Source organism: Zootoca vivipara, chromosome 6, assembly GCF_963506605.1.
Source record: "Zootoca vivipara chromosome 6, rZooViv1.1, whole genome shotgun sequence".
Classification (NCBI taxonomy): Eukaryota; Metazoa; Chordata; class Lepidosauria; order Squamata; family Lacertidae; genus Zootoca; species Zootoca vivipara.
Window position 1 is genome coordinate 34,323,681 of NC_083281.1, and position 22,849 is coordinate 34,346,529.

Genomic DNA, 22,849 nt, shown 5'->3' on the forward strand with positions numbered 1-22,849 from the left:
TTCTTTCTCTGCCTCCCCACCACCACCGTTTCATATTGCGCATTACTCTATTATTTTCTCTGGCTATCTCTATGGTTAAGGGTGACCCGAGTTTTTTGCCGTGACGTCGCTCCCCTTGCGCAATAGTGGACGGAGGCACACCCAGTGACGCAGCTCCGCCCTTCGCTTCCCCGGCTTCTTCCCGCAACAACTCGAGCCCGCCCCGCCCTAAACCTCTGAGTGACGTCTCCGGAGAATCAATGAGCCTCAAGGTACGAACGGAGGCCCCGCCTCCGAAGCGGTGAGTGGCGCCGCCCTCGACCAATGGCGCCGTAGGCAGGCGGGAGCGTCACGTCAGGTTGGGTTAGAGCTGCGCCTGTCAGTGCGAGCGGCGGGATGGCGGCGCTTTATGCTTGCACCAAATGCCACCAGCGCTTCCCGTTCGAGGCGCTCAGCCAGGGACAGCAGCTCTGCAAGGTCAGGGCCAGGAACGGGCCATGGCCGAGGGTGGGGGCTGAGGGGACGGGGGTGCCGTGGGGGTTAGGAGCGCGAGCTGTGAGCCAGAATCCCACCCGCCGACCCTTCTCTTCCTCTCGGGTCGGAGCTCAGCTTAGCCGCCTCCTTGGGTGACCTTAGCCAGAACAGCGTCGCTCCCTCTCTCTGCCTCCTCCTCCCTGACCCTCCAGTTCAGGCATCCCCAAACTGCGGCCCTCCAGATGTTTTGGCCTACAACTCCCATGATCCCTAGCTAACAGGACCAGTGGTCAGGGATGATGGGAATTGTAGTCCAAAACATCTGGAGGGCCGAAGTTTGGGGATGCCTGCTCCAGTTCATGCTGGAATCAAAACAACACCGGCCTACCTCACAGGGTGGTTGTTGTTGTGGCCGAGGTGTGCTGTAATCGAAGGGCAGCATTACTCGGCCTCCCCCCCCCTCTTTCTCTCCCCCCACCACTGGCCACCACTCCATATTGGAATCAACTGGCCTACCTCACAGGGCTGCTGTCATCATTCCTGACAAGCACGACTGAGTCATGACGTACTCAAAGATCTTTGAACTATGGGTGAAGGGAATAAGAGAAATCATGATATAAATCAGGATGCATTGCAACTTTCTGCACAGGAACTGTTGGTGCCACAGGGGGCATAATCTCCTGGATATCCATGCAGTAGCCGTGTGAGGTAGGCTAGGTTTTTGAGTATGGCCCAAGATCTTTGGGGTGAGCGGTGGGAATTCAAAATCACACCTCTGCAGTCCAGTGTCATATAGCTATTATACCACCACTCCGACTCTCTGGGACTGGTTTCTTCTTCTTCTTCAGGAAGTGCTTTGATGAAGACAATAGAAGGGGAAAGGAATGGAGCAAGAAGCCAAGACTTCAGTTATGTGCTCTTACCTGAGAGAAAGCCCCACTGAATGTAGTCGACCTTATTTCTGAGTAAACATGGGTAGGATTGGCCTATAGATTGTAGTAGGTGTTGTTGCTTAGGGTGGTTTGAAAACTGGGTAGGAAGGCGCTTCTTGGGTTTGTGAGTGTATGCACAAATCCCACTTAACATAGCTTTAGTTATTTCCTGCATACATCCTTTGTGAAGTCAGAGTGTATTTGTTTATTCCTATTATTTGTATGCTTGTGTCTTCTAATTGGTGTTCATTAAGAAAGATGTGGCCTATGGGAGTATGTAATTAGCATGTTTTGTAAGTTATTCTTCAGCCAAACAGCTCCCAGGCAATTTCACAATAAAATCAATATAATCATAAAAGAAATACATTAAAGCCCATACAACAGGGCAAATGAGTCATATAATAAGATCAGTAATAAAGATGTTGGTGTCTCATTCTAGGCGATATTATTATTAGTTATTACTTATCCAATTTGTATACCACCCTTCATTCAAAGTTCTCAGGGTGGTTCACAACATAAAAAGAAAAACACAATATGTTAGTGTTTTTATTAAATTGTTGTTTTATTAACTTGTTAAGTCATCTAAAAAGGGCAGTCCTTAGGCAACTTACAATCAAGTTTAAAAACAATTGGGTTTAAATGTACTGGAAGTAATTACTGACATCTTGCTCTTGTTTGTGTTTTGCACTCTTGCTTAGTTAAATGCTGCTTCTTATCTAATGTGGTATCTAACATACTGTTCCTTTGCTGCAGTATGAATCTCTTCAGTGAATGATTACAATCAAGAGCAACAGTGAGGGAGCCATGATTTTCTCTATGAATCCCTATTAACATACTCATTGCTAAAGAGACGTTATGTTGTTTTTCTTAGAAGAATTGCAGTTTTCTGTGCCACAAACAAAATACGCAGATGAACTATAAAGAGAGGAGTTTTGACTCTGGAGACGATAACTTTGTAAGATGACCCTGCCTGTTGCACTGGCCATCTTCTCTAGCTGGATGCTGTGTAAAGCAGTAGCCCTGTCTAATTGCTTCCTGGGCCAGAATACAGAGATGTATTGTTTGATAGTTTGCCACTTTGAGTCACCGCTCTAGTACCTGCCTTCATCTTTATCACAATGGGATTTTTCTCTTCACCATTCCTTGTCAGTATTTCACTCCTTGAGTTTATGGGATAATACATTAGTGACAACCCGAATGTCTTTTTATGCTTTTGCCTTTTAATTCAATTCCCTAGATGTTTATAACTTTCAAAAATCTTTCTCTTTCAGGAGTGTCGGATTGCACACCCCATTGTTAAATGTACTTATTGCAGAACTGAATTCCAGCAAGAGAGGTAAATACTTGCTCAGCCTGGATTACACTGGATTGTCTGGGTCAGTGAGGGGAAATGGAACTGCCTTCTTTGAGATATCTTAAATTGTGGCTTTTCATTGTTTGATTCCAAAACAAAGACCGCCTGTTCTGGTGCCTTCAGCATTTGTTGACTCTTGAGCTATTGTTTTAAGCATAAGAGTGGTGTTTTGCCATGTTGACTCAGTCAGGGAGTCTGACTTACTATCCAATAGCGAAAAATACTCAGCATTATTTTGCTAACTAATTCACACATCAGTTCAGAAGTAAACTCTATCAGAGTCTGTTTCCAAGGAGGTGTGCTTGGGATTGCAAGCTTGGACCATAGAAACATAGGAAGATGCCTTGTGCTGAGTCAGACCATTGGTCCACATAGCCCAGTATTGTCTACTCTGACTGGCAGCAGCTGCCCAGGATTTTAGACATGGTTCTCTCCCATGTCCTTTTTGGAGATGCCAGGGATTTAATTTAGGACCTTTTTAATGCAAAGCAGAATTGCTATATAGAATACAATTTGAAATAGCTTTGCACAACTCCAAATGAGGTGAACACTCATGAGCAACCCCTACTATTTTAAACAGGAGACAATTCAGCAAATCATGCTGTCTTTCTGCATTTTTATATATTATGCATTTTTTTTATTTCTTAAATTAAAATACAGTATTCTAGAATTGTATCCAGAACTTAATAGTTACAAATTGACCATATCAGGTGAGGCATAAATGGTATAGAATTCAAAAACTTCTTTTTGCTTTGTAATCTATAAATGCAGATCACGTTACATCATGTTTTCTATCTTTATTTGTTGCTTTGCTAGCAAAACCAACACAATATGCAAGAAGTGTGCACAGAACGTGAAACTTTATGGGACGGTATGTTTGTCTTCTTTTCTTATGCACTGGAAGTTTATCTTAATTCCTATAGTATAGTGAAAGGGTGGGAAACCTATTCCTGCCAGTGGGCCAGATCCTTATTTTCCCACTTTGAGGACCAAATTTGACAGGTGGGTAGAGCCATCTACCTGTGTGTCAATCACCTGACATCATAGTTACATTGGGTGGCATTTCGCTTTGCAGCCCTGAATGTCAGCTAAACTGAGCAGGATCTAACTCCTGCTCGTCAGCTGATGAGGGGATTGCATCCTGCTGCTATGGCCAGGGGAACTGGTGTGACAGCCAATGCAAAATCAAACCCTATCCATCAGGTGACATCATCCTGCACTTCAATGACATCAACTAACTGGGTTTGGGTGTTTTTTTTTTAAGGCCTTGGGAGAATTTGACTCCCTAGTGTGACAAGATTGACATGCAGGCTGGAAATTCCCCATTCCTGCTATGGTGGTTTAAAAGCAGAGGTGGGTGGAACTCTGGCCAGTTTTCAGTGGACCACCAAGTGGAAGAAAAGGTCATAGCAAGCTTAGGGTAGTTAAACGTATGTAGTGTGTTTTTGGAAACTCATCCTTCTTAGTTGAGCGAAAGCAGGGAGGCAATGTTGAGAACACTGGAGCAAGTCTTGGCGATTGCATATATAATTAAAGTGCATCATTAATCTCTACAATTTTCTGGGTTTTTTACAGCCCAAACCATGCCAGTATTGCAATATAATTGCTGCATTTATTGGTAACAAGTGCCAGCGTTGTACAAACTCCGAGAAGAAGTACGGACCACCACATTCGTGTGAGCAGTGTAAGCAGCAGTGTGCCTTTGACAGGAAAGATGATAGGAAAAAAGTGAGTCCCTTTATGTATTCAGCATGGAAAGTGAAGAAGCTGTCTGCTGTGTGTAGATTCTGAGCACCAAAAGGCCATTTAACACATGACATGGTTAAAAGTATGTCCTATAGATGTTCCAGCTTTGCAGGGGGTTGGACTAGATGATCCTTGGGTCCCTTCCAACTCTTAAGATTCTATGATTGTGTGTGCTCATCAGATTGCTCCCTACTGTGTCGTCATCATGACTTTGGTATTGTCATTATTTTGACCATGCCAGGAGGTGGGGTAAGCTTCGAAGCCAACTACCAAACATTAAGTCCCTTGCAATAGGGACTGAGGCACCTCCTCCTCATTGGCTCACTGCATTTCCTTGGAGTTTTTCTGCCTGTTACAGGTACCCACTGCCCTGGTGTCTCCTTTGCTCAGTGAGACATGGATTCCACATGGGTTCCTGGCCAACATCTTGAGATCTGGCCGGGCATCCAGCATGAGAAGGAGTGAAACTTAAATCCGCTGGTTTTAGGGAAAAGATTGCTGTGTGAATTGGCACGTATCTTTCCCACCAGTAATATATGCTGGGTATAAAATATTACCCCCAATCAAAGGATAGCTGGGCAACTTTCCTGTACTGTATTTTTTTGTTCATTGAAATAATGGATAGATAACATGGTGCCTTCCAGATGTCGGATACCAGCTCCTGTCATTCCCAGCCAACATGGCCAGTTCTCAGAAAAACTCGGAGTTGTAGTCCAGCAATATCTAGAAGTCACCACATTGCGGTAGTGACTATTTTGTTTCTAAATATGGTCTGTTTCAGAAGAGCTGCTTCTCAGTTCCATTTTGACTGTTGTGCTTTTCCTTTTGTCTAGGAGAGTGTGTGATAACATCCTGCCTCTTTTGTCCCTTTTCTCATCTACCTAGGTGGATGGGAAGCTACTCTGCTGGCTTTGCACACTCTCCTATAAAAGAGTCTTGCAGAAGACCAAAGAGCAACGTAAGCACCTGAGCACCTCCTCCCGGACAAGCCTGCCGGAAAACGAACAGTATGGCCGACTCAGCGGCGGCACCCACTACAACAGGTAATGCGCTATCAGTGTAGCTCCCTCAGCAGCGTCACTCTCTGTGTGCACTCCTGTGGCATATGGAGGCGTATGCAGCAGAAAAGCAGGCTTGCTTTTTCTGGCCAAAGGATTGTGGCCATCCTACAGACCTTCAGTGGCCTTTTGAACTCTGAGATAGGATGTATACAAACATGCATGGAAACATGCAGGGGTTCTATGAGAAGGCATGGAACGTTGGGAGCTGCCATTGGTCTATCTAGCTCCATATTCTCCACACTGATTGGCAGCAGCTCTCCAGGGTTTCAGGCAACAGTTTCTCCCAACCCTAACTGGAGATGGCAAAACTGCCTTCTGCTGCAATGTGAAGGGGGGGAAAACTGTTTTCCCTGAACTCTGCCTGTGGGGAGAGGATGACACTTTGGCCCAAAATGTGTCTAATGCACTTCCACAGTGAGCTGGCTGCTAAAACTGTATGTTTGAATGCTTCCATAGGGTAAGCCAATATGTTCTTGAATATTAGGATATGTTCCTCAAATCGTTTATTAAAGGAGCTCTCAATAGCAGGCTGTTGCATTATCGTAAATAAGAAGTATTCGTCTTTTTGTGTGGTTTGCTTTTTCAGAGGACCAAAGTATGTGCTAACACTTATTGCAGTCCTCTTGCTTTAAAAACAATAATAAACCCAAGCCACCTTTGGGTTTATTTGGGATTTAGAGCAGGGAGGTGATTAGGAGAGAAAGAGCACTTGCCTGTCTGTTTAAAAACTATTTTGACATTTAAGCAGGCATGACCCACGTTTCTTCCCAGCTGTGAGGCCTGGAAACTTGCTGCTTTGCTCTTGACTTCTGTACAAGTTGAGGAGCCTGTGCAGCAACTGGGAAGGTGGAAATCTGTAGTGGCTTTGTAGTGCACTGCTGCTATTTAAAGTTTATTTTTTGATTAATTCTGCACCCAGTGCCACATGGGATCACACCATACACACTGCCCTACTTAAATGTGTCTTGGAAACTGCTTGGCAAGGAAGTTTGTGAGTCGGATCGATCGTGTCGATCAGGGTGATCTAGGTTCATTGGGTGATACTGGCCTTCTTTCTCTTCCTCTCACATACATACACACACACACATCCCATAAGTTACCTCGCTGGGTTGCTGGGAGCATAAAGTGGGAGGAGGGTGTAATGTACCACTCCCAATAACAAGTGTTGCAGTTTTTTTCTACTTTAGTCAGCAAATCCACAGCTTTGGCTGTGGATTTAACTAGTATTAAAATGTGTAGCCACTGAATATGGTCAGGATGCCCCCCTCTTTTTTTAACAGGTGCATTAATGGTCATCTCATGTTTACTTCTGTTTAAGAAACCCTGCTGCTTTATCTACAAAGAGTTCTTTTTTTCCAAGGAGCATACTGCAATTATTGAAAACAACAGAAAACTGACTTGGAATGGCCAAACTTCTTAACAGTGTGTTTTGTTGCTTTGTTTCCTTTTGCAGCCAGAAAACATTATCTACATCTTCTATTCAGAATGAAATCCCAAAGAAAAAGCCCAAGTTTGATGCCATATCAGCCAATGGAGACAGGTGAGTGCCTTAAAATTTGGAAGTGCGGGTGGGTGGTCTGATCTGTCTTTATTTATTTACAAAAAAAGAATTAGAAAACTTTTCAGCACTTAGAGACTTAAAGAGTGAAGCTTCTCTTCTGGAGCTGCAGGGCTCTTGTGGACCAACTTTATCATTATGGGGAAAACGTTTGGCGATAGGTTGCATTTCTTTTGCATGGTTATACGTGTATTTTGGGGGTTCCAGACTATGCTGTTATATTAGGCAGTGCAGAATAGAAATATATTAGAGAAAAGAAAGCTACTGTCAAGCAAGATCATACTTTTAAAAAGAGACCCACTTCCCCCCCCCTTCCTTTGTTTTGGGAGAAGGAAAGCCTCTGCCAATCTTTGCTTCTGTTCTGTGACTGTTGTGTGCAAAAAAATGAGTTGGTTCCCCCCCCTTCCCCAGCAAGTGACATAGTAGGGTAGGTTAGGGTTTCCCTGACACTTAAAATCAGGAAGGAATGAGGAGGGGGCGGGGTGTAGTTAGCATTGACGCTCTTGATGTGCATATTTTCATTCCTCCCTTTCCTCTCTAATTCTCAGCGTTCCTTCCTCTCCCGAGATGCTTTGCCCCCCTATCCAGAGTGCCCCGTCCGTGTTGGTGCAGTGGGCTGCTTCCCAACAGAGTCTCGGTGCCCATGATTGTCCTGTTTCTCAAGGCACTGACATCCTGAAGTGAGATCACCTATCATTTTCTCCCCCACCCGTTTCCTCCCCAACCCTGGGAATTGTCTCATTTTACGGAAGCAATCCATGCTCTTGGATTTCCTCCTAAAGCATATCAATCCAGGAGCATGGGCCAGACTGTAGGCCAGGACTTCTAAGTGTGTAGGTAATTCGTTGGCAATTGCTTTATTAACCATCGCTTGAAGGTCTGGTCTAGTTCCATGTTACGACTCTCCTGTCACTCCCTCATTGTCTGTGATGGCTGCATTTAGAAATATCAAGGCATGAAATCCATGTGCTGAGACAATGTTGTCCTATACACTAATATCGAACTCCTTATTCTAGTGTGTGTTCTCGTAGAGCCAAGGGGGCATTATCCACACACAAGAGGGAGATACTGGCAGGATTTGTTTTTTATTTATTTATTTATGTCCTGCACTCTTTCTCCCAAAGTTACCCAGGGTGGCAAACAGGTGATAAAACAATAAAAACATCTCCAGTGTGGATGCAGATGGGGAAAAGTCTCCACTTAAACAGAAGTTGGAAACAGAAAGTTCTTGTTGAAAACAGAACTTCTTCAGTAGGCCCGGAACAGACAAACGGAGTGGGTGCCTGTCTAATATTTAAGGGGAATGAATTCCAAAAAGGAGGCGCAATAATGCTAAAGGACTAATTCCTGTATTGTGAGGAAATAGACATCCTGGTGGAGCTACCAGACCAACCTTAAGGGCGGCCCCACATAGAGCGCATTGAAGTAATTCAACCTGGAGGTTACCAGCACTTAAGAGAACCCCAATGCTTGTAAAAGTATAAAAAGCCACCAACAGCCTTTAGGAAAAGAAAGCTTTAAAGATGCAGGGTTGGTAAGAGTTAACCATATGTTTCCTGGTAATACATGCCAGTGCACAGAATTTTGCTACTTTGATAGTGATTTCCTTAATGGAGTCTGACAAAAGGAGGGAAGTGTAAAATTTATCAGATCTGCCTGGGAATTCAGTTAAAATAGTTAAAATATATAAGGAACAGATGTCCTTATAATATGAGTAATACAGTAATACATGCCCAATGGTTTCAATGCTTGATTGACAAAAGCAAGACACATTGGTTATAAGGAATGTGTGAGTATCTCCTTTCCAATAGAGCAGATGGTATGGTATTAAAGCCAGCTATGGTATTTAGAACTTTCAAAAGTACCGTATTCACTTGAGTCTGGTGTGCCATCAAATCTAATGCACACCTTAATTTTTGCAAAGTAATTTGGCCAAAAAAGATGGAGCATTAAATCAGAGTAAGTACGGTATAAAGATAATCAGCTGGAATGAAGTTTTTGCTACAGTTTCCTGCTGCTGAGTAGCACGCAGTTTGAACTTTATCCTTTTGGAGAGCTACATCCCAGATTTGTTGTTTAATCATATCTGTAGCTCCCAAGGTCAGAGCTAAGGGGGTGAACTCGTATAATTTTTTCGCCTCTGCAGCTCTCTCCCAGCTAGAGAAGTTGTCTGATAAAGTAAATGGAGCTAAACTAGAGGGGTTAGGATTTCACTTGAGGCAGTGGATAATTTTGTAGAACCATGCATATGCTTCAAGTGGGGCTGTACCAGATTCCACTCTTGAGTAAGGCGTGTGGACTGCTGTGTGGGATGCCATAGATGCTGCATAGACATTGGGACTGTATGGCTTTCTCAGTGACTCCAACACCCCCCACCCCAGCACCACTTCCTGCAATGTGTGGATAACAGAACGAAACAACATTACAGGGCCTTTGTGAGGATTACTGAGCCAATGCGCATGAAGCCATTTGGAGCACTTGAAACACACTAGATGTGATGTTCATAGCATGAACACAATTCATGTGCTTTTTTATCATTCTAGTTAACACATATGGCCCCCAGGTGTTTAGAAACCCTGGAAATCCAGGATCTCAAAATGCTTGGATGCCTCCCTGAGTATTGGAGGCTCCCCCACTGCAGGAAACCTTGAACACTCAGAGCTAGTGCACTGATGCAAGACTCCTCCTTGCGTGTCCTCTCCTCTCCACCCATAAGGCAAGATACTGTACTGTATTACTGACTCTATATCAAGCTTCAGTGATTAGAGCAGTAAGAATAAAGGCATATATATGTATGCCTGATGTAATTCTTATTGCTCTAATCACTCTATATTCTGTACACCTAAACCTACTAGACCATGGCATACATGTTATGACTTCTAAACGACAGTCTAAGGAAGAGAGTGCAGTTTTTTAGCACAGACCTGCCATTTCTCTTCATTGCCACATGAGGGCAGGCATAAACCAGCATAAAGAAATCACAGGTTTGTTGTGATCCACAAGAATTGGGGTTTGTGAGTAACTTGGCTGGAATTAGTCTTTCAGCCAGGTCTGTTAGGCTCTTGTCACCTGCTATATTCTGGATGGTGTAGTAGGAAACTTTGCAAAAACTGCACAGTTGAGATCCAGCAGCACCCAGAGCAGGCACGGGGAACCTCTGGCTCTCTTGAACTTGCTGGACCAAGGGCCAAGGCTGATCCGGTTCAGCAACTTCTGAAGGGCCAAAGGTTCCCCACATTTTATCTAGAGGCTCCCCGGTTTCACAGCTCCCATTTCTCATTTCACGGCAAACTTGCACCATTTGCAACCCGCCAAGCTTATGGCAGCCTGTTACTATACCTCCTGTTTTTGCTGCCTGCCTGGGACTGAAAAAGGGTGGGTCGGTGAGTTGTGAAGCTGATGGGCTGCATTTTGCATGGTGCGTCTCAAGCTGAAGAGCCCATTCAGTAAGCGGGAAGGTGGACATTTTTAGCAGCATTGTACAGTGCTGCCTGCCTCAATCAAGGCTGGTCAGTAGGGAGAGGGGAAAAAATGAAGTTCCAAGGGAGTCCTCATCTGCCCTGTGATTGCTTTGCCTGACCTCCCTTCGAGGACTCTGGGTCTCAAGTTATTTGGAAATGAGCAATATTACATAAGCAGTCTTGTACTGAGCGGCTTGCCTGGTAACCATAGGCAAGCCAGGCATTCCATGTAGGTCAGGAATGAGGAACCTCGGGCATATGGGGTGAACGTGGCCCTGCAGGTATCTCTGTCTGGCCCTCAGGACTCTCCCCAGGCCTTTACCTGCCCAGCTTTCTTCTCTTAAGGAGTGGTTTGATTCCTGGCCAAGTTGCGTCCTTGAACCCAGACATTGCCTTTTGCTTGCCTGGATGGAGAGGGAGACTGTGCATGTGAAAATAAGCTAATTGTGCAAAGGTAAAATTGCTATCCCTTGCTCTGCTCTCTTTTGCTTCTGGCTCTGCCCACCACTGGCATGATGTAACCCTCAGAATGTTGCCCAGTGGAAAATGTAGCTCTTGGTCTGAATAAGATTCCCCATGTCCCTGATGTAGCTGAGGATGGGCTGGCAGAAGAGAGTACATCTCTCCTGTGCCACTGCACTCCCAGACTGTTTGGGAAGAAGCAGGCTTTCCTTCCCCTGCAGGAGAAACTAGCAGGCTGGCGCAGGAGGGACAGATTGCTCCATGAACAGAAGGCAACCTTTTATTTTTATTTCCGTGCTCCTTTGCTAAGAAGGTAGGAAATTGTGTTTTCATGCAACTTGTCTCTTAGCAGACTCATAAATCATTTTCCAGGCTTTTTGGACTTCTGTGCAAAGCTGCCTTAGCAAATGGGGAATTCTCTTTGTGCTGTTCAGCCAGGTTCCCCCGCTCAGGAGCAGCCTCAGCCACACTTGTGCACATGAACAGTCACATTATTTGGAGCATTCGCAAGAACTGGGCTGTAGGTTGAAGTCAGCAAGCAGACACTTCCACAGTCGTGGGAGTGGCTGTGGTTGTACCTTTGTACAGCCTGGTTCACAATAATGCTTCTTCATGTTAATGTAGATGTGTCTCCTAGTTCAGATGGGGGGGGGGGTGCTTGCTTGTGTGTAGGAGAGGCTGACTGAATGGACCCTTCGAGAAGAGGTTTTAGATAAAACAATGGTTTCTGAAAACGGGGTACAGTATTGCAGGAAAACCTCACCCTCCCACTCTCATTTTAGCTACTACCTTTGTTGTTGAAATACTGTCTCTCTCTTTACTGTCTCCCCCAAGAACTTTCACTGTTTCATAGGGTTCCTCTTTCCATTTGTGCCGTTCTTTCTGTCTAGTATTAATATTTAGGTTGCATTGAATGGGTTGTTAAATCTGGACCAAGGCAGTAGTTACACCTGCTGAAATCCATGCGACTTGATAAGTGGAAACAATAAGTGTGTCTGACTTGGTCTGGATCCACCTTCTCTAGACTCCCCATGATTTAGGATACTCATAATCATTATCAAAATAATTACTTACTTACTTACTTATACCCCACTCATCTGACTGGGTTGCCCCAGCCACTCTGGACAGCTTCCAACACAATATTAAAAAATATAAATTTACACCAGGGGTGGCAGTGACTCTTTGCATATCCAAAATTTGCATGGGATAGTAAGGCAGTAGCCTTTATGGTGTGTTGTGTTCGTGTTGGATTTCAAACCTAACCTGAAAAGCAGTGATTGTGTTCCTCATGGGGAACATGTTCATGCTGCTGCTGGGAATCTTGGTCTCCTTGGTCTCCAAGGGCAAAGAGTGCATCTCCAAATGCACTTGGGGATATATTGCTGTTCTGCTTTACCAATGAAACAATGGACAAACACACTTTGACTAAAGTTTGATGAGGACATATCAAGGTACGTTGGTGCCTGCAAGCCATCAATTGGCCATTCCTGTCTTCACTGCAGATTTAAAGTAGCTTGGTAGTCTGGGAACTGTAGTGCTGTGAGGGTGGATTCCCAGGATTCTTTGGGAGAAGCCAGGAGAACAGAGGTGGGGAACCCGGTGCCCTCCTGAGGTTGTCGGACTCCAACTCCCATCAGCTCCAAACAGCATAGCCAGTAGTCAGAGACAAGTACAGTTGCAGTCTCACAACACCTAGAGGGCTACAGAATCCCCATCTCTGCCACATAGGTTTGTGGTATAGATATGGCCTTGTTGAAGGTATTTAGAAAACCTCATGCCATATCCACCTCTTGGCTTTTGATTCTCCTTACTGTCTTATCCCTCCCTCTCTCTGCATGTGAAACAGCATTCTTTAACATCCCACATTTTTGCCCACTGAACGTTACAGCATGAAGAATACCAAAGCACATGAACTCATTTTGCACACTATAGAAGATCCATGGCTCAGAAATTTTCTAAGCTGCTCTTTGGTGGTGTGTTCACACAGTAGTGTTTCTCACCCTGCCTTAAAGCTGCTATATTGAATATGGAAAGTCGATTGGGATGTTGAGCTTTAGGGCTAGGCAGACAGCAATGCACTGAAATTCAACAAAGACCGGTTTGTACAGTGTTATACACAAGTGCGCTAAATAATGCAGAGAAATTCCAAACAGGGAAAACTGATGCTGCACTGAAGAATTACCATGAATCCACACGGAAAAGGATAATATCATACAGCTGCAAACAAGGGGGAAGACAGAAATTTAGGAGAACTGCTTATTAGTTCATTTTGTGCAAAGAGAGAGATATGATCAAGAAGGCGCATAACGTTCTTCCCTCTTCGTAGGATATACAATAATAATGGTTTGGATGCAATGCAGATCAACCTATGCATATTTACTTGGAAGTAAGTTGCACTGAAGGAAGCGTGCATAGGATTGGAGCCATAGCCGTTGTCCCCTTTGTCGTGAAATGTGGAAACACATCAATTATTAGCTAAACTTTTGCAATGGTAATTGTCCAAAGAAGAAGCTGTGTTGTCATTTTTAAAAGGGTGGGTGGGGGGGTAACAAAATGTGCCTGGAACAATTTAAATATTTAGTTGGAGCAGCATGCTTTTGACTAATAGTTCAAGCATGCCACACAGACCCTCCATATGTGTCTGAACTACAACTCCCATCATCCCTGGCCATTGGTCTGACTTGCTGGGCTGATGGAAGTAGGAGTTCAGCCACCTTTGGAGGGTCAGAGATATCCTGCATCTGATGTTGCACATGTGTGTTATTTTAATTATTGTAGATCACCCTACATACATATCCTCTAAGTCAGCCTTTCCAGCCTTGGGTCCCCATATGTTGTTGGTCTACAGTTCCTTTCATCCTTGACCATTGGCTGTGGTCAGCAACATCTGGGGACTCAAGGGTTGGGAAGGGTTTCTCCAAATACATTTCACTGAATGATGATAATTAGATGACCGTGTGGGACTTTGCAGGCTTTCCTGTTAGCCTGTGGGACTGACCTCTCTTGTTCACGGCTTACCATCCCATCTGAACTGGAGCCCAGGGATGAGTAATTAATGATCTCCCCCTTACTGTCTCTTTATAGCTTTTCTCCAGACCTTGCCTTGGACTCTCCTGGCACCGACCACTTTGTCATCATAGCCCAGCTGAAAGAGGAAGTGGCTACTCTCAAGAAAATGCTGCACCAAAAAGATCAGATGATTCTGGAGAAAGAGAAGAAGGTAACGTCCCCTTTGAGCCACCTCTCGGTGAGACAATGGGGCACTTTGTTTCAGAATGTTTACGTTGATTTTGCTGGGAAATGCTTGCTTACTGCCCACCTGCCACTGCCTGCCCTTCCCATCCACCCCAAATCCTGGGAAAGGTCAGGGTCTCGTTTTTTTGGCATCATGTTTCTGAAGCCCAGCACAGCTGTGGGAATGAGCCCATGCCCTCTTCACCAGCTCCAGATAGGAAGCCAAGGGAGAGGTGTCCCTGCTGCATTCAGCTTCCTATCGGGAAAGGATGTTCACTTTGATGGATAAATGGGTGGACCTCCTAGCATATTTTAGAGCTGCCTCTTTCCAAAAGGGCAAATAACCTTATGGTGTGCACCTTCTGTTTAACGGTTTATTTGCTCTAAGAAAGCTTGCATGTTACCTCTTAGCAGTTTATGTAAGATATAATATACTGTAGTTTTTGTGTATTAGACGCCCCCATGTGTAAGACGCCCCCTATTTTTGGGGACTCAAATTTAAGAAAATGAGGGGAGATGGCACAGAGTGTTTGAGCTATTTTTGCAAGGATTGCCCAGAGTTGCTGAGCTTTTTTTCTCACCACACTTGTCTGTTTCCTCGCCGGCACAAACTTTGGCTCAAACAATGAACTGCACATATATTATGCTAATATGTTTAGGTCCACCATCCTTGGATGTTGCACTTGGATTTATCTTATATAAAAAAGTTTAAAATATATATATTGATATGTTTATCGTTGAAAACAAAATAAATGGTAACAATCCTATGCCCCAAGTCAATTTCTCTACTAGTGCTACATTGCTGTGTTCTGTGATACTAGCACTGAAGGGTGGGAATCCCTCTTTATTTATTCTGGAAATGTGCATTCTCCATCTGAGCTGCAGTCAGCAATTGTACCAGAAGGTCCTTTATTGTAATCTGTTCTTGTTTTGCTTCCTAAGGAAGGTGAGCAGAGCTAGAACTGGATCTTTCATAATATCGCTACAGATAAATAAGGTAGTTAAAAGCTATCAGGGCAGACTAAACAACAAGCCACTTCTATAAGTCTTGAGCTAGTGCTGAAATGATTGTCACATTGCCTCCTGTCGTGTTTGGCGGAGGGCATTCTGCAGTTGGGGTGCCACCACAGAGAAGACCGTCTCCCTGTCTGCTGCATATTGAAATTATCCTGGCAGCAGAACATGGATAAGAGCCTCCTCTGAAGATCTCAAGACATGGGCAGGATGGTATAAGGAGAGGTGCTCTTGTGAGTGTTTGGATCCCAAGCTGAAAGATGGTTGGGCACTGGTTCTGTTTCATGATTTTAGAAGTTAAGCCATAAGGCAGCCTTCGGGAACCTGGTGCCCTCCAGATATTCTGGATTATAACTCCTATAAACCTCAGCCAGCACAGCCACAGCTGATAGGAGTTGTAGTCCCAAACATCTGGAGGGCACCAGGTTGGCAAAGGCTTCTGTAAGAATTTTGCTGTATCTCAGCTATGTTCCTGCTTCATTTTTCAAGCTAAAAATCTATGGAAGTTAATAAAACTCCTTATCACCTTGTTTCCAGGGGCAGCCCTGCAGCTTATTTAGCATACTGGATTTCTAAAAGGATATCTCCCACTGTATGGCAAATATATTTTGCTTGTGTGTGTTCTGCAGATAACTGAACTGAAGGCTGATCTGCAGTACCAAGAATCCCAGATGAGGGTGAAAATGAACCAGATGGAAAAGACTCACAAGGAAGTCACAGAACAATTGCAGGTAACTTTGTTTAACTTGGTTCATTAATTAGTATTCAGAAGACAGGGAGAAATGTAAAGTACTACACTTGGGCAAAAAAAATGAAAGACACAAATACAGGATGGGTGACACCTGGCTTGAGAGCAGTACATGTGAAAAGGATCTAGGAGTCTTGGTAGACCACAAACTTGACATGAGTCAACAGTGTGATGCAGCAGCTAAAAAAGCCAATGCAATTATGGGCTGCATCAATGGGAGTATAGCATCTAGATCAAGGGAAGTAATAGTACCACTGTATTCCACTCTGGTCAGACCTCACCTGGAATACTGTGTCCAGTTCTGGGCACCACAGTTCAAGAAGGATACTGACAAGCTGGAATGTGTCCAGAGGAGGGCAACCAAAATGGTCAAAGGCCTGGAAACAATGCCTTATGAGGAATGGCTTAGGGAGCTGGGTATGTTTAGCCTGGAGAAGAGAAGGTTAAGGGGTGATATGATAGCCATGTTCAAATATATAAAAGGATGTCATATAGAAGAGGGTGAAAGGTTGTTTTCTGCTGCTCCAGAGAAGCAGACATGGAGCAATGGATTCAAGCTACAAGAAATAAGAACTTTCTGACAGTAGGAGCTGTTCAACAGTGGAATTTGCTGCCAAGGAGTGTGATGGAGTCTCCTTCTTTGGAGGTCTTTAAGCGGAGGCTTGACAGCCATCTGTCAGGAATGCTTTTATGGTGTTTCCTGCTTGGCAGGGGGTTGGACTGGATGGCCCTTGTGGTCTCTTCCAGCTCTATGATTCTATGACTGATTGGATGCTGGGAACACTGTGACCAGTTCTGCAAATCTTTGCATTGTTAGATAGACTAACATTCTACTCTGGATTTCAATACTCTCCGTTTCAATACCTTTGGCCCATTTAGTTCATTGTTGCCTGTGCTGACTGGCAGCAACATTCCAGGTTTTCAGACAGGTAACTTCCTGAGTCCTACCTGAAGATACGGAGGGCTGCAATAAGAACATAAGAAGAGTCTGCTGGATCAAGCCAGTGGCCCATCTTGTCCAGCATCCTGTTCTCGCAGTGGTCAAGCAGATGCCTGTGTCAGAACCCTGCAAGCGGGACCTGAGTTCACAAGAGCACTCCCCTTTTGTGGTTTCCAGCTGTATCCAGAAGCATTCCTGCCTCCAACTTTGGAGGCAGAACATAGCCAATATGGCTAGGAGCAATCAATAGCCTTATCCATAAACTCATCTAATCCAGGCATCCCCAAACTGCGGCCCTCCAGATGTTTTGGCCTACAACTCCCATGATCCCTAGCTAACAGGACCAGTGGTCAGGGATGATAGGAATTGTAGTCCAAAACATCTGGAGGGCCGAAGTTTGGGGATGCCTGATCTAATCCTCTTTTAAAGCTATATTAGTGTATTTTAATGTTTCTGTTGGAAGCCGCCCAGAGTGGCTGGGGAAACCCAGCCAGATGAGCGGGGTATAAATTATTATTATTATTATTATTATTATTATTATTATTATAATATATAAGTTGGTGGGCCTCCTTGCCTCCTAGCTTGGCATCATTTACCAAGACGCGGTATCATTTACAAGGACTCAGGTGGTGTTGTGGTCTAAACCATGGAGCCTCTTGGGCTTGCCAATTACTGTGATGGGCTGAGCTCCCGTTGCTCTGCCCCAGCTTCTGCCAACCTAGCAGTTCAAAAGGACACAGTTCAAAAATGCAAGTAGATAAAGAGGTACCGCTGCAGCAGGAAGGTAAACAGTGCTGCTGTGTGCTCTGGCACTCTCACGGTGTCCCCTTGCATCAGAAGCGGTTTAGTCATGCTGGCGTTCTCAGCACTACCTAGAGGCAATAGGGATCGAACTTGGGACCTCCTGAATATAAAACGTAGTTCACAACTGAGCTCCAGCCCTTTCCCAAGGGTCACACTCTCAGGGGTGTGCATGTTGGATCATATTGCTTATATCCATGGCTGTGTGGATGCATCAGTGCCTTCCCCATGATGACTGGGAGAATTGCAGGATAAATTGTTTTGCATAATTTATTCAGGTTGCAGAATTGAGCTTTTCTCAGTGCAGAACTCCCCCGTTCTTTTCCAGTCCCGGATTCTGTGTAAATTCTGTGTAAATCGGCAGCAGTTACTCTTGACTGGAACTACTTCCCAACCCATTCAAGTAACACATGGATTCTATCCTTCTTCCAACAGGCCAAGAACCGAGAGCTCCTTAAACAAGCCGCAGCTTTATCCAAGGGGAAGAAAACAGAGAAGTCAGGAGCAATAACCTCCCCTTAAACACCGTCTGGGAGCTCCTCCTGCAGTAAGGCTGCAAACCCAGCTGGTTTGGTTGGAATCCTTCCAGAACCTCATTTTGATTGTTGTTGCAATGGACGTGGTGGAAGCCTCTGCGTCTGACCGTTCAATAGCATGCTTGGGGTGTTGGGTTTTTCACATCTTGTTCTCCTGTCCTAGTACAGCGATGAGGGTGGCTGGGGGCACCATCCCTCCAAGCCCGCCAACAAATACTTTCAATGTCAGGGTTTTCCCATTCAGTTTTACTACCACTCCCTCGAGTCGGTAAGGGAAACAGGGCTTGGGATAGGATCCCTCCACGGACTTCTCCTGCTTTGTCTCCCCCCCCTTCCCCCCAAGGCATTTAACGTCCTGCCTTTTAAAGAGCAGTACCTAACTTTGCTTACTCGTAAGAATGCTTGCGTTTTGCTCTAGTATGCAGAGCTCCTCTCAAATGTTTCCCTTAGGTTTGTAGAATTGGGGGACGTTAAACCAAATGGAGGTTTAATGCAGCAACTGTCTATCAGGAATTCTGGAGGCTGAATGGTCTCTTCGAAAAATACTGGGGACATTAATTTGGAAGAAAGGGGGTTGATGAATTGCAATTTTGCTTATTCATTTGTTGCTGCTGCTGCTGTCGTCACTTATATGGCATTGGTTCTTTGAGAATTGGGGTTTTGTCCCTGATCAAGATTTGCCTGCTTATTTCTCCTATTCCCCCAACCCCTTTTGTCTGGAGTTGGGAGGGGAGGAAGGGAGCCTTTTCCTAAGGTCAGTGGTTGGGTGAGGCCAGTCCCCAATAATGTGGTGGTAACTGGGCAGTAACAAGGCCCAATTCTGCAGAGTTTTGAGGAAGCTGGGCAGAGAACAGGCACCATGTTTCCAGCTAACTTGGCAGCAGAACAAAGAGGTGTGAGGGAAGAAGGTTGTGTTAGTTTTCTTTTCCGAGATGATGGGTTTTCAGGAGAAAGAAGCTGCTGGGAGTGCCAGCAAGGCCAAGAAACCCCTACCCCCAATTAGAGGAAAGATGGGACGAACTGCAGCTGTTTGAGCCCTGCCCCTCAAGGCATCTCTTGGGAAATAGCAAGCAGCTCAAATACAGTTGAGATCCAGGCAAGCTATTTGGCCAGGTTGCTCCTTTGTACAGAACCCAGTCCGAAATAATGGGGGACACACCCCCTTTATGGACATGCACCTAACACAGCAATTTGAGGTGGTGTGAGATTAACTTTCTATAAGATAGAGGGATATCTGCTGCAGGTGGGCTTTTATGGATATTTTAAAATATATACATATATGGGATGATTTGTTGTCCGGTTGCACTTTGAAAGACCTACAAGCCTTGGAGCGTGAAAGGAAGAATATTGAAACGCGCACTCTGCTGTGGGTTATTTATTTTTTAGTCTTGTTTTTGCTTTGTTTAAAAGACATTTTACATTAAGAATTGATTGCACCAGAAGGAGTTGTAGCAGCAGAAGCCTAATTTTTATATTCAAGAACATTTTTAGGAACAAGAAATTTAAGCAGGAGTGGTTTTTAGCTTCTTCAGCCTACAGAAAATGAAGACAAGGAGAAGGATTTTTTCCTGTAAATTGTGTCTTTTTTCTTAACTGTGACACCTTGATCATGCATATAAGTGGGTGATTTATAGTGATGCTGTTTTTCTTTCTATGTTTGTAACATTGGCAATCTTAAAAAAACAGAGTTGCATTGATTTGTACAAAAAAATGTTTTAAAAAAAGGTTTGGGGGAGAGGGGGAGATCTTTTGGTGGTTTCATGTTTCGATATTTTGCCTATGCCTTTCTTGGTTGAGTAGGCAAAGATAAACCATTCCCTCCCCCCCCCCACTGATGTGGGCCTGATCCACGCGCAGGTCATCGGCATGAAGCACAAAGACCTTTTGGTGCTACTGTGGTATTTGATGTATGTAGAGGATTAAACAGTATTTTCTGTATTGAAGGTTTCTTGTTTGATATGTCTCCTTCAGCTATCATCACTTGCTTTAAAAAAAATAGGGTGGGGGGGATGACAGCTAGTCTCTCCGATTTTTAAAAATCCTACGAACATCGAGTCCTTGATCATTTTTCTTTTCCATGTAGAGAAGTTTCATGAGCTAAACTGGAATAACCCAAGTGAGGAAAAGAGTGAAGTTTTCTACAAAGCGACACAAAAAAATCTCAGACTTCCCCTAAATTTAAGTGCACAACATGAGAAATGCAGACCTTCCCCCCCCCCACCATTGCCCCCACCATCTTCTTTAAAACGTTTCGTTGAGGAAGGCACATGGCATAACATAATTGTTCTCAAGAGTTCCCCTACTCTGTTTCATTGATTGCCACATGCAGACAGGGTAGGGAGTGAACAGAGCTCAAGTCGCATAGAGTGGTACCCAATGCAGTTATCATGTTTTAGTGTCAGGATTTACGCTTGCACAGTGGAACGGGTCTCCTCTCCTCCTGCCCCCATGTGCACCCTGTGCCCTCCCCACATCTGCTGTGGTGAACCCCCAGATCAGATTTAGGTGATGGGAGAGGGAGGAAATTCCATTGCACAAGCGTTAATCCTTGTGCACTAACTGAACAGGTTCCTTAGCAGAACATTGGATACAACCCATTACCAGAATATACCATATTTTTCCATGTATAAGACTAGGGTTTTTAAACCAAAAAATTAGGTTTAAACTTGGGGTTCGTCTTACACACGGGTAGTGCTGAGGGGTGTTTTCTTAATTTGAAGTCCCCCAAAATAGGGGCCGTTTTATACACAGAAAAATATGGTACAGTATATGTTCTTGCTTGTTTTATTTAGAAATATTTATAAACAGCTGAAACAGCTTTCTAAGCAGTGCACATAATAAAATTATAGATGGAACACAACTGAAACCCACGAAACTATTCACTTATTAAATTTATACCTCACGCTTCCCCCCAAAGGGTGTCGGAATAGGACTTGGGCGACCAGGATTCAAATCCCCACTTGGCCATGAAGCTCACTGGGCCCATCGCTACCTCTCAGCCTAACCCATGTCACAGGGTTGTTGGGTTTAAATGGGGAGAACCGTGGATACCACCTGAGCTCTTTGGAGAAAAAGGTGGGATATAAACACAATGAATAGTATTTGCTTTTATTAAATATATATCCAGATGTTCCTTCCAAAGGGCCCCAGGGTGTCAAACACATAACTGATATTACAATAAAATGAAACAATAGCATTTATGTTGTGCATTTTAGTTCTGAGATTACTCCGCCTATATTCTCCAAAGAGTCCTTAAAACAGCCCTGTAGAGTGGGCTGCTATGATGCTCGTGTCGGCAACAAATGTTAAAATGTGAGACAAACTTTTTTTCATTGTTTGGAAATGCTGAGATAAGTGAATAAATGTCAGCAGTCACCTAATTCAACTTTCAGCCATTCACAAAATTCATCTGGGTTTTCCAGCCAACCGGTTGCACAGGAGATGTAGATATTCATCGTAACAGCTGTTCCTGGCAATCATGCAGAGATGTAGGAGCTGTTTCCTAGACTACAGCAACTTGACAAGTCAGTGTGACCTTGGCGTGTACTATAGTTAGTTGGATTACAGGTAAAAGCATCTACTCTCCCAATTTGCAGATGCCGGGGTGCGGGGAGAAATTGGATAGTGCAAATGTGTGAATGATAAGAAGGCCTGATTCAATTTCCTTACTGCTCCAGATCCTAATTCAGCAAAAAACAGGCATGAGTGATGGCCAAACTAGACATGACACCATTCACCATTCAAACTAGACTTCACACTAAGTTAGCAATTTTGTGAATGGCTTTAAAATAGGTGCAGGCAGCTTAATTAAGATTGGGACTGCAGTGAAGATCCCACTGCCCTTTCAGCTTAGAATAGTCAGTTTCATTTGGATATCCACTTGGACATATGGACTTACAGTACTACTGTATTAGGTCAATCAATCTCTTATTACACTCAGTGACCAGTGTGGCCGGGGGGGGGGGAGCTGCACATCTATATAGAATAATACCAAACTGAGCACAGAACCATTATAATAAAATTACTAGTTCCTGCATCATACGATAACCCGCCAGTCATAAAAAACAAAATGATAAGTTTGCTAAAAGTAGTCCCTGATGCGTTTTGCATGCAGCAAGCAGCACAATATTTAGCCCCCTTGGAAGGGATGGATGTGTTCTGACAATTTTTATGTTTAAGTCAGGATCAGTTGAATGCTTTTATTGTTCATATTAGGTGATTAAATCTTATCTGCCCTGGGCAGGGAAGACGAGCGGTAGTGCTGCTTGCCAGAATGCCCCCCTCTCACCAAACCTGGAGAGGGTAGCGTTGTTCCACAAGGCCTTGCTGCTCGTCTTTCCTTCTCCAAGGGTGGAGAAGGCCAGCAGCAATGCCTCGCACCAGAAGCAATGGGGTGGGCCGGGCGCCACCCCTTGTGCATCCACCACCCAAGGTAGCTGCTTCACCTGCCTTCTGAGTGGGCTGACTGGTCTTCCCTGCCCTCTTCCCCATGGTTCCATACAATTTATATCCATGCAGGTTCATTTTTTGGTTCGTCTGCCAGTGCTTT

General features: G+C 44.4%; 1 protein-coding gene across 2 annotated transcripts; it reads left to right on the forward strand.

Moving 5' to 3' along the window:
• The first annotated feature begins 303 nt into the window (after positions 1–303).
• FAM76A (family with sequence similarity 76 member A) lies at positions 304–20,238 on the forward strand. 2 transcript variants are annotated; one of them, XM_035120025.2, is made up of 10 exons: positions 306–456; positions 2,657–2,721; positions 3,556–3,610; positions 4,315–4,467; positions 5,371–5,528; positions 7,000–7,086; positions 7,653–7,784; positions 14,112–14,247; positions 15,905–16,006; positions 18,200–20,238. In XM_035120025.2, the coding sequence occupies exons 1-10, from the start codon at positions 376–378 to the stop codon at positions 18,284–18,286; spliced, it is 1,056 nt and encodes a 351-aa protein (XP_034975916.2). In that variant the 5' UTR covers positions 306–375; the 3' UTR covers positions 18,287–20,238. The 2 variants fall into 2 exon arrangements, with proteins under 2 accessions (XP_034975917.2, XP_034975916.2); XM_035120026.2 differs by lacking the exon at positions 7,653–7,784 and having other exon boundaries at positions 304–456.
• Positions 20,239–22,849: the final 2,611 nt, after the last annotated feature.